We start from the raw sequence: 15,928 nt of genomic DNA, 5'->3' as shown, positions 1-15,928 counted from the left end.
TCTAATGGACGTGAAATGTTGGTGTTGTATAAATTCCAATAATAATCACTCTGTTGGTTGTTTCTTTGTACAATTAAGTTTTCTAATATGTTTTAATCTAATTCTGTCTCAGGAATAACTATTGGAGCAGCTTGCAGCTTGACCCTGGTAAAGTCCATAATCTCAGAAGCTGTATCTCAGTTACCAGAGGACAAAAACAAGATTTTCCGAGTTCTTCTACAGCAGCTTAATAGGGAGCAGATGAGAAACGAAGCAGTAAGTCTATTTTTAAGTTGTGTCCATTATCTGTGATGAATGTTTTGGTCTCTGGTTTGTTGAGTTGAGATACATTTTAGATGAACAGTCAACTTCTAGGAAAACCGTGTACATGGGTAACTGAGCAGCTATGACCAACTGTTCCCTTTTCTTACCCCATTACAATCTATCCATACAATACCTGATGCCCTAAAAGGTTTTCATAGATTGTCAGAATGGAACAGAGCTAGGTGATGATCTTATTTTAACAGTGTTGAACATAATACTTTAATAAGCAACTCATATTTTTTTTTTAAAATTACTAGAAACACAAAGTTTTGTGCTGCTGCCCCATTTAGAATTATAACAAATTATATAGTATTCTCAAAGAAAAAAAAAGGAAAAAATCATGTATATAACTCATTCTGTCCAGACTTGCACAATTAGATGCCCACAGTGCTGGTTTTCTTGTTCTGCAATCAGGCAATAAATGAAGCGAAAAGACTTAAACCACACTCATTCAGTATACGTTTCTCAAGGAAGTTCCATGAATGGTGATGATTTATTCAAAAGAAAATTTGTCATACATGGCAGAGATCAGACCAGGTAGGTGTAGACAAATTTAGTGGCTTAAAAAGAATAAAAAGCCTGCACACCCAAGCATATAAGAAGGGGGGGAAAGCAGAACTAGAGGAGAACTGGATGTGTAGAGTGTCTACTAACGACACTTCTACGCTCCTTCAACATTTTAATTTTAACTGCTGATGAAGTGTCGTTAGTAGACGAGATACGCTTTCAGTTCTTCTTTTGTTGTGCTGTTTTCCCCTTCTTATATGTTCAGGTTTGTTTTGTATTCTTTTTATGCCACTATGTTTTTTTGTCTACACCTATGTGATCTGATCTCTGCCAGGTATAAATATTTGCTTTTGAATAAATCACCACCTTCCTTGGAACTTTCTTGGATGCTTCAAGTCTGGCTCAAGTATTTTTGCTTCAACTAAAAGAATTATAACTCTTAAACTCTATTTAATTGCTCATGTATCATAGACCTGACACTGAGACGTGTTCATCTTGGTAAAATAGTTAGTAAATAGTTATTGCTGTAATCCCGTGCGGCATTTGCTTTTCCTTTCTGGACCTCCAGGGAAAAAGACACGTACAAACACTGCTTCAATGAAGCCGTGAAATCAACAATTGGCAGAAGACAGATTTAGCAATATTTTCTATAATAACACTGCATAAAACCTAAAAGGGACAGGAGAAAAATAATATGAGGAGCAGTCAGCCTGGTATTTATTGTGTGTCCCCTCTTCACTGTTTATATTTTTAAAAATCTGGCTTATTCACATCAATCACTTGATATAGCTGAAATATTTTCCGTAACTGAATTTGTGGAATGGAATAATATTGTAATATAAAAATGATATATTGCTTCTTTCGTTCTAGTCGATTGGTGGAAGTATTTTAAGTGGAAGTGCAGCTTGGGAACTGAACCCCATTTTGGCTGCTGGAAACTGCACATTTAATCTAGCATCAAAAGGTAACCTTTAATGGGATAAAATGTTCCTTCACAATGTTATTAATTATTTGCATACCAGATAGATGTACAACTTTACATATGCTACTTTGAAAAATTAAAAAGTAAAGTTTCCTTCATGGCACTGACATTAAAGAGACTGTGGTTATGGTGCAAGGAGAATATCTGCTGAAGTGGTTCCACTTTTTGTCAGCCAGGTTTTAAGGCTTAGAACAGGGGTAGGCACCATTTGGCACTCCAAATGTTGTGGACTACATTTCTGCTGATGCTTTGCCAGCATTATGGCTGTAAGAACATTATGGGCACTGGGCAGGTTCGGCCCGTCCATAGACCACTGTGGAGCCACGGCTCCAGGCGGCACACTAACAGGTGCAACATTTTACTTCCCCTGTGATGATCTAAAACTTGAGTTTCCAACCCGTGGCGGCGGTGCAGGTGCACTGCACGGGTTGGGAACCTGTGTGAGCGTCCATTGGGTGGCCCATGCCCTTAGAGACACCCGATGGATTTGTGCAATGATGGGCCCGGTCATGCGCTGCTGGGCTTTAACAGGACGACCGGGCCCCTTCTATCTGTAGGGAGAGCTGTGGAGAAGTAACAGCCTATCACTTCCTCCCAGCTCAAACACACTGAGACCGAGCCGGACAGGGGGGGGGGGGTGCCCCGAGGATGGGAGAGCAGGCCCCCAACTCCCACCAGCCACAGCCAGCAGAAGGTAAGAAATGTTTTAATGTGTGTATCTATGTGAATGGGTGTGTTTGTGTATGTGTGTAGTGTGTGTATATCTGGGTGTAGTGTGTATCTGTATGTTTGTGTGTATGTATGTGTGGAGTGTGTTTATATGTGTGTTTGTGTATGTGTGTAGTGTGTGTGTGTTTTGTGTGTATATGTGTGTTTGTATGTGTGTAATGTGTGTGTATCTATGTGTTGTGTGTATCTGAGTGGAGTGTGTATCTGTGTGAATGCGTGGGTGTAGTATGTGTATGTGCATGTGTGTGTGTGTGTGTGTGCATCTGTGTGTTTGTATGTGTATCTGTGTGCATAGTGTGTGTATATGTGTGTGTATCTTGTGTGTGCAGTGTGTGTATGTGTGTATATGTGTGTGTATGTGTGCATCTGTGTGTACTGTGTGTATCTGTGTGTTTGTATATGTACATCTGTGTGTGCATACATATGTGTGTAGTGTGTGTATCTGTATGTATGTGAAGTGTATGTATATGTCTGTGTGTGTAGTGTGTATATCTGTATGTGTGTAGTGTGTATCTGTATGTGTCAGTGTGTTTGTATGTGTCAGTGTCTGTATGTGTCTGTGTGTCAATGTGTATGTCTGTATGTCTGTGAATCTGCAGGCGTATCATGCAGATGTACAGACACACATGCTGACACACAGAAAGTTGCACAGACACACTGATACACATGCAGATATACAGACACACATACAGTTGCACAGAACACTGATACACATGCAGATATACAGACACAAAGATACAATCGCTGACACATATACAGATTCAGACACACAGATACAAACACTGACACACATGCATATACATAGACACAGTGTATAGGTAAGTGTTTTGGCTGCAGTGCACACACAGACACACGCTACATCCCCAGCACACTCACAGACACATGCTACATCACCAGCACACACACAGACACACACTACATCCACAGCACACACAGACATATACTACATCCCCAGCACACACACAGACACATAATATATCCCCAGCACACACAAGAACATACTACATCCCCAGCACACATACAGACACACACTTCATCCCCTGTACACAAACAGACACACACGTTTTATCCCCAGCACACACATAGAGACACTACCATATATGTTTTTTTTTGGGGGGGGGGGGAGATGGGGGGAGCAGCATTTCATCCTTGGACCCAGGTAGCACAATGTCTTGGGCCAGCTCTGATTATGGGAGATGCAGTCCACAACCTCTGGAGTCGCAAAGGTTGCCTACTCCTGTCCTAGAATGTCCCTTTAACTGTGTCAGTGTTACATAACTGCCATCGTATGAAATTCATCATCTATACTTTTTAACTTTTATTTTTATGATTTATATGAGTAAAGGTGTGTGCAGAAACACAGCAGCTTGTGACATCATGTGCCAGTATACACCTACAAAATGTGCATCCTACAGGCAGTAGTAAACTTAAAACTGGCCTTAATTATACATTGCCCATACATGTCTTATTTAAAGGTAAGGTATGGCAGCCTAATAAAAGAAAACAAAAATCATTTGCCTACAGAAGTCAATATAAACGTGTACAACCTGACAAATTTGAAAACATGATCTTTAGATTATTATTGTATTGTGTAAGATGACCCAATGTGCCCATTATATGATGTCCAATTATTACCTGAGACAGTATCACTTTTTTTTTTAACAAACAGACAGACGACGCCAGGTTACTCTAAGGCAGCTGCTGTTTGACGAGAATGGGATGGGGGGTCTGAGCCCTGAAGAGATATTAATTTCCATCAATGTGCCATTCTCCAGGAAGGTACGTTTCTGTATCTGTTTCTGGCTTATTGCCATGTGACTAGGGTTTCCGTAATGCAAAAGGGTAATCGGGATGCCCTTTTTCACGTCGGAACCCATAGTCATTTTGCCTAGGTGGTATCAGCTACTTACTGAAAAAGGCCCAAAGAAGGCTGAAATGATTGTTTGGGGTTTTTGTATTTCTCATGCAAACGGAACTTGCCCTTATGATTGGCATCAGTCTGATATGTAATTGGCATAGGTTCTTTCTGTAATGCCATGTGTAAAATAATACTCTGTGTATGAGACTTGTGCAAGGTCTAACTAACGGGGAAGCTATTAATGGTTATTGTAAATTGGAAGCACATCTCAAATGATTTTGGAGGATTTTGTGTGTAACTTACCACTTCCAATGTATGCTTTTTTTGTTGGTGTACCTGCAATGTTATGTCTGCAAACAGCAAATCATGAAAAGGGACACACAAGACCCCAGCATTATACCAGATAGAACCCCATTTTAAATAAAATAAGAGCTTATCCATTCCTCCACTGTAAGTCATCAAGGGTCCATTGCATTTGCTGATTGCCATGGTAGGGCTGGCCCTGATCTCACCACTCTTGTTTAATATAGGCCATGCCGAGCTGGAAATTTGTTTTGTAATGATTTGCTTGGCTATTCTTTCAAGTCGTGCTGTACTGATAGATGAGGCCAATCACAAATCACAAATCACTTCTGCATGAACTGCTAGTAGGTGATGCTTCTCTGCAGTAGTAGAAACACAGCTCTGATTAAGCTTAAGTTATTTTGGTGACTTTAGTGTCCCTTTAACACTACTGACTGGAGTCTCCAGGTACAAAAAAAGCCTCTGATGACTTTCTGGCTTTCCCTGAATCACATATGTAATTGAGATGGTGAATGGAATTTTGAGCCCTGACTAAAATCTTCAATTACCCCGATTAACTTTGAAGCATTTCACTGTGTTTTTCTTTAGCTCTGTGTTATCAGTTTAGTTCTTTGTCTAAAATTCATTTTTATAGTCAAAGGTGGGTCTTGCCTTTTTTTTATAAAGACTTAAAATTATTATATATGAAATTAAACTTATTTTTTCCCCATAAGTTTACATAACTTTTCATATACCTGTTATGTTGAAGTTTCTAAGTAATAATGATACTAGTTTCTGGTGCATACATTGATGGACACTGAATAGTAATCAATGTATCGTAACAGCCCTGTAATCCTTTATCCTTCATTAATCAGTTTCTGTGATGCATTCAGGGAATATAATTTTTTCAGAAGAGAGATTTTAATCCAATCTTTCTTAAAGTAATTGATGTCTTCCAAAGTATATAACTGTGACAAAATCCCCTTTTCAAGTGAGTTTGCCATGAGTTCCTGGAGAAGCCTGCTTGCCAGCCTCCTGCCCACAGACTATGGACCTTGTAAAATGTGATATAAAAGTCTCCGTTCGTGTATTTGGACTATATGGTTCGGAAAACGAACAGCCGCACAAACAGGAGACCACCCTGGAGCTTGTTAAGCCTAATTGCCTACTTTGTAACAATTTCCACCTCAGTGTTCTAAGTGTTTGTTTGGGTGGCCGCAATTCCTATGGACGACCACGAGGTGACAGCCATCTTATTCGCATGAACACAGGCAGCGGTGTTTGGTCGTCGAGTTCATGGAACTATTTTTGGATACTGAAACTTCTGAACACCACTGGACTTCCATGATCACCTGTGTTCGGTTCGACAACACTTAGAAAGACACTGTTCAGTGGAAACGTTCCCTCGAACAAGGGGAACAAGCTCCAGGGTAAGACTATTGACTGTGTTCGGTAGTTTGTTCATTTTTAAACTACCGAACTAGACCGACCGCAAGCCCTGATTCTTTGGAACTGTTTTGGGCATGGGACCATGCGTGCGGTCGGTCAAACAAATGACTTCCAGGAAATTCCTGAACCCCTGAACTGATCTGGGTAATTTTTGGATATGTATATGTATGTGTATATAGCTATTTTATCCAAATTTATATATTTAGATATATCTGAAAATTAATTTTGCCAGCAACAGTCCCACATTTTACTTTACTTCTTTAGAATAATCTAATTGCTCAACTTTAGCCCTGAAAAAGTTGTAAACGCTTTACAACTCAAAAAGTGAATGCAGTAAACTTTTTGATTACGCAAAATATAGTTAAAAGTAGCCAGTTTACTGTTTGGATTGTTTAACTAGTTGTTGGGTATTGTAATGAGGTGTGGGTGAGTATTAGATATCTCTGGTAGTGCTTTAATGTTCTTTATTCTCTCTGTGAGACATTAACAAGCCCTATCTATCCGACTTACCACCGTGTATTCACACCTACCATGCACCCTGGATACCTTTTCTATAGTATAGCTGTGGGGCAGCCTAGGCTGGAGATCACCATCGATATGTGCAACAGATTTCTCTTGCCAGCGAATTAACTTTGATATTTTCACAAATGCATATAAATAAACAAGTATTATTATTGTTTTTTATTTATGTTTTACTTTTGTCCCTTTTACCCCTTAAGGACTAAACTTCTGGAATAAAATGGAATCATGACATGTCACACATGTCATGTGTCCTTAAGGGGTTAAAGTCAGTCATCACATACATTTTTATTCTGGGATGCCTTTTTTTGTGAGAAATGTACATTTATTTATTGTGTGTATTGTATGTTTTAACCTAGTACAGATAACATTATATTATACATTTATCTTTTTTTGTGTGTCTGTACTAGTGCTTGTTTCATCTGGGCAAAGCCATATCTGATACTTCAATTTACTGCATATTGTAGGGCTATATTGCCCTCTGTGATGGCTCCCAGTAGGTGATCTGGGGATAGACTTTCTTTACACTCCATACAATACTGATACAGTGTTCCTCTCCTGTGTTTCTAGTCGGAGTTTGTGTCAGCCTTCAGACAGGTTCAGAGATGGGGAACTTCAGGTCCTTCCATAGTTGCTGCAATGAAGGCTGTGTTGAAAGAGGGAACTGATCTCATACTGGCCTTTAGCATTTATTATGGAGGCTCTGAATCCGCCTGTGTATTTGCAAAGACTGCAAGCGAGCAGCTCGCTGGGAGGTATGTATCAATAATATCCTGTATTTTATTTATTCTGTTTATTTATATTGATTTATTTATTATCTTATAGCAGGGGTTCCCAATTATTTTTTTACGTGGACCCCTTTTGACATAGTGTATCAACATGGTGGATCCCTCCTCCCCCCCAAAAAAGCACTTTTGCGCCGTTGCATAAACCTTGTTTGTCTTTGTGCTGGTGTGTATCTGTGTGTCAGTGTGTATCTGTGTGTGTATCTGACACACATATACACACACACTGGCACATAGAGGCACACAGATACACACACTGACACACAGATAAACACACCTTGACACACACATACACACACCTTGACACACAGTGTGTATCTGTGTGTGTATGTATGTATCTATGTGTCAAGGTGTGTGTATCTGTGTTTGTATGTGGCGGTGTGTGTCTGTGTGTCAAGGTGTGTGTATCTGTGTTTGTATGTGCCAGTGTGTGTATCTCTGTGTCAGTGTGTATGGATCTGACACACAGATACACACACATTGGCACATAGTGGCACAATGATACGCACACCTTGACACACAGATACATACACCTTGACACACAGTATGTATCTGTGTGTCAAGGTGTGTGCATCTGTGTGTCAGAGTGTGTGTCAAAGTGTGTGTATCTTTATTTGTATGTGCAGGTGTGTGTATCTGTGTTTGTTTGTGCCAGTGTGTGTATCTGTGTGTCAATGTGTATATGTGTATGTATCTGACACACAGATACACACACACACACACACACACACACACACACACACACTGGCACACAGATACACACACATTGACACACAGTGTGTATCTGTGTGTGTGTGTATGTAACTGTGTGTCAAAGTGTGTGTATCTGTGTGTGTGTATCTGACACACAGATACAAACACAATGGCACATAGTGGCACACAGATACACACACCTTGACACACAGATACACACACCTTGATACACATATACACACACCTTGACACACAGTGTGTATCTGTGTGTGTGTGTTTGTATCTGTGTGTCAAAGTGGGTGTATCTGTGTTTGTATGTGCCAGTGTGTGTCAGTGTGTATATGTGTGTGTCTGACACACAGATACACACACAATGGCACGTAGAGGCACACAGATACACACACTGACACACAGATACACACACCGTGACACACATATACACACAACTTGACACACTGTGTGTCAAGATGCATGTATCTGTGTGTCAAAGTGTGTGTATGTGCCAGTGTGTGTCAAGGTGTGTGTATCTGTGTTTGTATGTGTATCTGTGTGTCAATGTGTATCTGTGTGTGTGTGTGTATGTATCTGACACACAGATACACACACACACACATACACACACACTGGCACATAGTGGTACACAGATACACACACGGACACACAGATACACATACTGACAGATACATGCAAATTGACACACAGATACACACACACACTGGCACATACATACACACACACTGGTACATACACACACACTGGCACATGCACAAACTGACAGGTACACTGACACACACAGACACTGGCACACATATATACACACAGTGACACATACACACACCTTGACACACAGATATACAAACTGACATATACACACACAGATTCACACACATTGGCAGATACACACACTGACACAGGTACATATACACATGCGCACACACACACACACATATGTTTAACTTACTTTTTTTGTTCATTCAGTGCTGCAGGCTGCTGGCTAAGGATGGTGTGCCAGGTCGGCAGCTACTCACTCCCCGCTGTGCTCCCTCTCCCTCCAGGCTGCGCACTCTGTCTGCATCCCATACAACAGGGTCCAGTCCCGGTCTTAGGCACCTGCAGTGCCTAACCGGACCCCTGTTTAGCGATACCCATAGGGTGGACCTAAATGCTTTGGCCACCGGACAGGGCGAATCACTGCAGAACTCCAATTTTGTTCTTGTGGAACCCTAGGGTTCCGCGGAACACTAATTGGGAAATGCTGACTTATAGGGTATATTAGCAGGAAGATACAAGTAGTAAGATTCCTCTCTTTTGTTTCTCTAATTTTAAATATGTCTTGTAGAATATATACAGTACAATTATAAGACACAGTTACCTCTACAGCATTTCTAGCTACTGAAACAGACACATTTTTAAGATGAGCATGATTGATCCTCCATGTTATCACTAATTTATCTTCAAGTACAAAATGTAAGCTTGTTTATGGAGAAAAGGTTTGTTTTGTCCGAATGAATTCAATTTTTTTTTTTTAATTTTGAATGAATTTGAAGGTAAATTAAAGAATAGAAATGAAAAAAAAAATCACCAAGTCAGTTCTATTTTCATTTCAGTAAATAATCCTTACAGAGAACAAAAGGGAAGCCTGCATTTTCTAATGAAAAATGTGCACAAAATTACACCACTGCTTTGTCAGTTTGCTGCTTTTTTGACTCAACCATCATTGGATCTCAACCCTTACAGCAAACCAAAATACACAAATGTGACCCAATATATTTTACATAGCTTTTTTTTTTTTTTTTTCAATGTTCTGTGTTTACACATGCTTACGGGAAATGTAAATTCAAACATTTTAAATGAGATATGACTTTGTTTTTATACATGTTTGTTAGTAAATGTTTATTTAAATAAAGAACATGATTGTTAAAATGAATGAAACTTCCCCCCACAAAAATTTAACAAAAAACAAAAAAAATGGTGTGGATGAAAATGTGTGTAGCTCAAATCAACTTTACGGACAGTTGACACTACAATTAAATAAACAGTAATTACTGCTGATTGCACTGTCCATAGTCTAGAACACTTGTATAATTAATAACTATAATAATAATTGAGAAATATTTGTTGCACAGACATGATGAGTTGAGTGTGTGTTTCCTTCAGGCGCTGGGATGATGCAATGCTGGATGAAGCTTGCAGATTATTTCTAGAAGAGGATTCTGTTCTAGATCTGGCTACTGCTGGCATGGCCGATTATGAAAAAACTCTAGCAATAAGCTTCCTCTTCAAATTCTACCTTCAGGTTGCACAAGAATTAAAGCAAACTGTGAACTTTCTCCAGAATTCCACTCCTGTAAGTCATCCATCTGTTTGTTTTTTTTTAGTTAATGTCTCTGTAGCCAATTGTTATTTGTATATTTCTTTAGTGAACTTTCCAGGTACGAGTTATTTCTATTTTGTATTAATAAATTGTTTGTTAAACAACGAATAAACCACGAATAAACTATGAATAAACTACGAATAAACATGACCCTCTTACAGATCTTGCATGTAAGTATATAGCATCAAGGATGTAACAGGGGCTATACTGAGAAGGTGGTGGTGGAATGCACCTTGTTGCACATTGCACATGCACTTTCAACAACAATATTGAGAATTACTATTGTATTGTACACTATTAAGTTATTTAAAGTCATAGCGCACCTTATTTTTTGCAATTGTATAGTGGTGTTTTTCTGAGCTATTTTACACGTTAAGGTGCAGCTTGTTTTAAGATTGTTTCACTTGGAATAAATAAATAATTATATTCACTATCACTAAATATATAGCGCCTACTATTTGCCTGTAGATATTTCTTTTATACTGTGGAATGCACCTTGTCAATCCATGTTCAACCACTGAAATTTGCATGCGCATTGCACTGAACTGAGAAACTGAGGATGCATGCGCAGTATGTCTGCAGTGGACTGTACTGCACACGAGGCTTCAATTGGGTTCAATTGATGTAAATGGGAAAGTCTGAGAATGGGCAGTTCTGAATGGTCAACTATATATTCTTTAAGTTTGCTTTGTCAAAACAAAATTGATGTCAGATAAGCATAAGACGGAACATATTTCTCCAATTGTTACACTATGTAATAGACTGGAGGGCTGGAGCTCATACTCTATGATTATGTATGTTTCAATGCTAATGCGCCTGGGGTGATTCTTTGATAACCCTAGAACACATTTTTCTCAACATTATACGCTATTCATTCCATGCTGTAAGGCATTCTACGCAGGTGTTTGCATGGTTTACTGCACATGTATCTCTTAGAATAGCTGAGATGGTTATTTGCTAAATTCAACATTTTTAGAAGCAAGTTTCTATAAAAGAAATGCTTCCTTCTGAAAATCACTGTATTTATGAGAAATAAATTAAAATGAAGTGTTCCAAATGATGCTAGAATTAGGGCAGATATGGCCAAATTATTAATTTCAGAATAATTGATTAACTAATTGATGAACTTGATGCTTGTCACAGTGTTAAACATTAATGTTAAAATAGAAGTCTGTGATCAGCGACTGCACCAGGGTCCGCACACTAGGGGGCCTTATTATTTATCCCACGCACTTAGGGACACCCAGTGGGCATGTGTTATTAAGGCAGTGGTCTGTGTCTTCCTTTCAGAAGCTCCCTATGTCAGATGAGTTGTGTATTGTTTTTTGTTTTAAAAAGTCCATTAACAGGATGGTTTTACCATTCCAATATATGTGTTTGTATTTTTCTGAGCAGTTTGTGTTGATTTCAAAGCCAAAGCTATAAATAAAGCTTTCTTATATGTTGATTTTTTTCTCTCTCTCTCTCTCTTTTTTTTTTAGGAGAATCAAAATACAAAATATTATGCACAAAACAACAAGTCATTGAAAGACCAAACACAGATGATTCCAAATGGTTTTCACATGAGCCAAGTAAGTATTTGTTGACTATGTCATTCTGATGTTGATTTCTGAAGTGTAACTTACTGGAATGAAATCTGGAGATTTCAATGAATTATAAATTTTCTTCAAACATACAAGAATCACATGCAGGGGTGTGATACAAAATATCCAACTACATAAAAATGACAGCACAACTTTCTCTATACAGACAAAAGTGCAAACAAAATTCATTGAGTGTATTTTCATAAAAACAGCGGGCACTACCCCGATCATTGCCCACAATCATAGAATTACTATCTAGTCTGGAGGCTAGGAGCTGTGCCTTAATATAAAATATTGATGTTGCAAAGTTGCATTTTGAGCAGGACTAATTATAATGTGACCTTAGGCAGAAATATATTTTTTATAAGATACTGAATAGTGGCAGATCCACTTTAAGAATACATTTTAAAGCTCTCCCAAATCAACTCTGTTGCAATTGAGAAAACAAAGGTAAAGGTTGGGTTGAAGAGATTTGGGATCAGTTAGCATTTTGGGAATAGGGGTTTTGTGTTGAGGTATGGTTTGGAAAAGTTAAGTTTTTTTTCAATGCTACAGGAGCTTAGAGGTATATAGGATTAGCAAACAAAACAAGGTAGTACTAGCGCTAATATGCAAAGTGAAGAAAACGGATGAGCAGCTGTAACACCAAGTTCTTATCTTAAAAGTAGGTCTAGTGGTAGTGTGCTGGTGCAGCGCTAAAAGTTTATATAATTTTAACAGTTGTGGATATTACTGGTAACACTTGTGAATCAATTTAAAATGTGGGTATATACATGGACAGTACCTTTTGGTATACAAAGAATGTCCTAAGTAGATATTCAATACCTTAAAAACAAAATATACAAAACATAGTGTAAACTGTGACAAAAAAGTGAATTTCAATTAAGAGTGAAAAGTTCCCACTCACACTTTGGAGAGCTAATAGTATATAGCTCAATTTGATAGCTTGTGGGGTCCGTGAAGGCGACCCTATCCCTTCTTTTTGGCTGGATATTCTTTAAATTCTGAAATGTTGAAACATATATATGGTGCAGTACCGTATGGTTCCAAATATGTATAAAAAAGAAGAACAGGTGGGTACTTACAGACACAGAGCCATCCACATCGGCTCTGATCAAGGGTATATGTGGTTAAGGACCACACACCTTCTTTAAAAGAGCAGGAACAATGCCAGCAGTGTTATAAAAATATAAGTATATTTATTAGCATAAAACTATATATAACAATATAAAAAACTATGTAAAGCAATATAAAAACACTGGATAGGCATATAAAAAGTCCAAATATATAAAGACCGGTGTATTCCAAGCTCCAGGACGCGTTTCGCTGTAACAGCTTCTTCAACTGGATAAAAAAGTCTTTATTTCTTCTTAGGGACCAGTTCCTGCTTTTATACCTCTTTAAAAGTCCAATCCTAGATTATGAGTCCGTAATTCCGCGGGCTTTCTCCATGGAAACGTGACGCCCTGCGATTCACGTCTCGTTTTCGTTTGTTTCCTGGTTTTTCGCATCACTTCCGGTCACGTGTCGCTCGGCCGATACGTCATGCGTTCCACCTTGCGGTTCACTCGGCCGATACCCGGAAGTGTGCGAAATCATTTTATAACAGTGGGAGGTAGACATGGGAGATTGATTAGGCGTTTTAAATACATAGCAGTACAAATAGTATCTTTTTGTTCCTCTCAATGAGAGGAATCTATGGGTATCTAGTAATTTATTTTATCATGAGGGAAGAAAAACCAATATATAATTTCTATTTCAAAAAATATATATATTCAGGAGATCTTATATGTATTAAGGGAACATGAATTATAAACATATAAATATGTAAATAAATGTCAAACAAGTCATAAAGTGCATATGTGATGTTGTAGGGGGTCCTAACTTAAGGCAGTAAGCAAAAGCATTTGTTAATACATCTGTTAAATAAAATATACAATATAAAGGAACTATAAAAGGCATATAAAAACCCCAATATAAAATGCAACATATAAACAGTACCTCAATGAGAAATAAAACATATATTTATTTTAAAAAATGGCACATCTCAAAGTCCGTATTAAGACCATATGGGATGAGCGTATTTAATTTAAAAATCCATTCCATCTCGTTCTTACTCATCTTTGTATCAAAGTTTCCTCCTCTCCAATCTCTTTCTAGTTTTTGGATCGCAAAAAATTGGGTACCAACCATTTCACAATTGTGGTGAATTTTGTAATGGGCCGAGACACTATGGTTCTCAAACCCTTTAGTTATATTTCTTCCAGAAATTGGAGAGGAGGAAACTTTGATACAAAGATGAGTAAGAACGAGATGGAATGGATTTTTAAATTAAATACGCTCATCCCATATGGTCTTAATACGGACTTTGAGATGTGCCATTTTTTAAAATAAATATATGTTTTATTTCTCATTGAGGTACTGTTTATATGTTGCATTTTATATTGGGGTTTTTATATGCCTTTTATAGTTCCTTTATATTGTATATTTTATTTAACAGATGTATTAACAAATGCTTTTGCTTACTGCCTTAAGTTAGGACCCCCTACAACATCACATATGCACTTTATGACTTGTTTGACATTTATTTACATATTTATATGTTTATAATTCATGTTCCCTTAATACATATAAGATCTCCTGAATATATATATTTTTTGAAATAGAAATTATATATTGGTTTTTCTTCCCTCATGATAAAATAAATTACTAGATACCCATAGATTCCTCTCATTGAGAGGAACAAAAAGATACTATTTGTACTGCTATGTATTTAAAACGCCTAATCAATCTCCCATGTCTACCTCCCACTGTTATAAAATGATTTCGCACACTTCCGGGTATCGGCCGAGTGAACCGCAAGGTGGAACGCATGACGTATCGGCCGAGCGACACGTGACCGGAAGTGATGCGAAAAACCAGGAAACAAACGAAAACGAGACGTGAATCGCAGGGCGTCACGTTTCCATGGAGAAAGCCCGCGGAATTACGGACTCATAATCTAGGATTGGACTTTTAAAGAGGTATAAAAGCAGGAACTGGTCCCTAAGAAGAAATAAAGACTTTTTTATCCAGTTGAAGAAGCTGTTACAGCGAAACGCGTCCTGGAGCTTGGAATACACCGGTCTTTATATATTTGGACTTTTTATATGCCTATCCAGTGTTTTTATATTGCTTTACATAGTTTTTTATATTGTTATATATAGTTTTATGCTAATAAATATACTTATATTTTTATAACACTGCTGGCATTGTTCCTGCTCTTTTAAAGAAGGTGTGTGGTCCTTAACCACATATACCCTTGATCAGAGCCGATGTGGATGGCTCTGTGTCTGTAAGTACCCACCTGTTCTTCTTTTTTATACATATTTGGAACCATACGGTACTGCACCATATATATGTTTCAACATTTCAGAATTTAAAGAATATCCAGCCAAAAAGAAGGGATAGGGTCGCCTTCACGGACCCCACAAGCTATCAAATTGAGCTATATACTATTAGCTCTCCAAAGTGTGAGTGGGAACTTTTCACTCTTAATTGAAATTCACTTTTTTGTCACAGTTTACACTATGTTTTGTATATTTTGTTTTTAAGGTATTGAATATCTACTTAGGACATTCTTTGTATACCAAAAGGTACTGTCCATGTATATACCCACATTTTAAATTGATTCACAAGTGTTACCAGTAATATCCACAACTGTTAAAATTATATAAACTTTTAGCGCTGCACCAGCACACTACCACTAGTATATAGGATTAGGGTTAGGCTGTCTGTGCCTGTAATAAACCAGATGTCAAGTGCCTTGCCAGTTCACAGTAGTGGTTATGGTTCTATGAGTATGTAAGTAGTCAAACCAGAGCC

At 38.0% G+C, this 15,928-nt stretch overlaps 1 protein-coding gene across 2 annotated transcripts in view; it reads left to right on the top strand.

The window, feature by feature from the left end:
* Window positions 1-15,928, top strand: part of LOC134571543 (aldehyde oxidase 2-like) — an 88,964-nt gene that overhangs the window by 29,728 nt on the left and 43,308 nt on the right. For both annotated transcript variants that reach the window (XM_063429877.1, XM_063429878.1), the window contains exons 4-9: window positions 113-255; window positions 1,681-1,774; window positions 4,191-4,300; window positions 7,200-7,384; window positions 10,265-10,454; window positions 11,963-12,052. In XM_063429877.1, coding sequence (XP_063285947.1) covers window positions 113-255; window positions 1,681-1,774; window positions 4,191-4,300; window positions 7,200-7,384; window positions 10,265-10,454; window positions 11,963-12,052 — 812 coding nt within the window. The remainder of the gene's footprint in view (window positions 1-112; window positions 256-1,680; window positions 1,775-4,190; window positions 4,301-7,199; window positions 7,385-10,264; window positions 10,455-11,962; window positions 12,053-15,928) is intronic.

The sequence above is a fragment of the Pelobates fuscus genome, chromosome 8, assembly GCF_036172605.1.
Source record: "Pelobates fuscus isolate aPelFus1 chromosome 8, aPelFus1.pri, whole genome shotgun sequence".
NCBI classification, from domain to species: Eukaryota; Metazoa; Chordata; class Amphibia; order Anura; family Pelobatidae; genus Pelobates; species Pelobates fuscus.
Note: the sequence above shows the minus strand (reverse complement) of the source record. Positions and strands in the feature narration are given on the sequence as shown.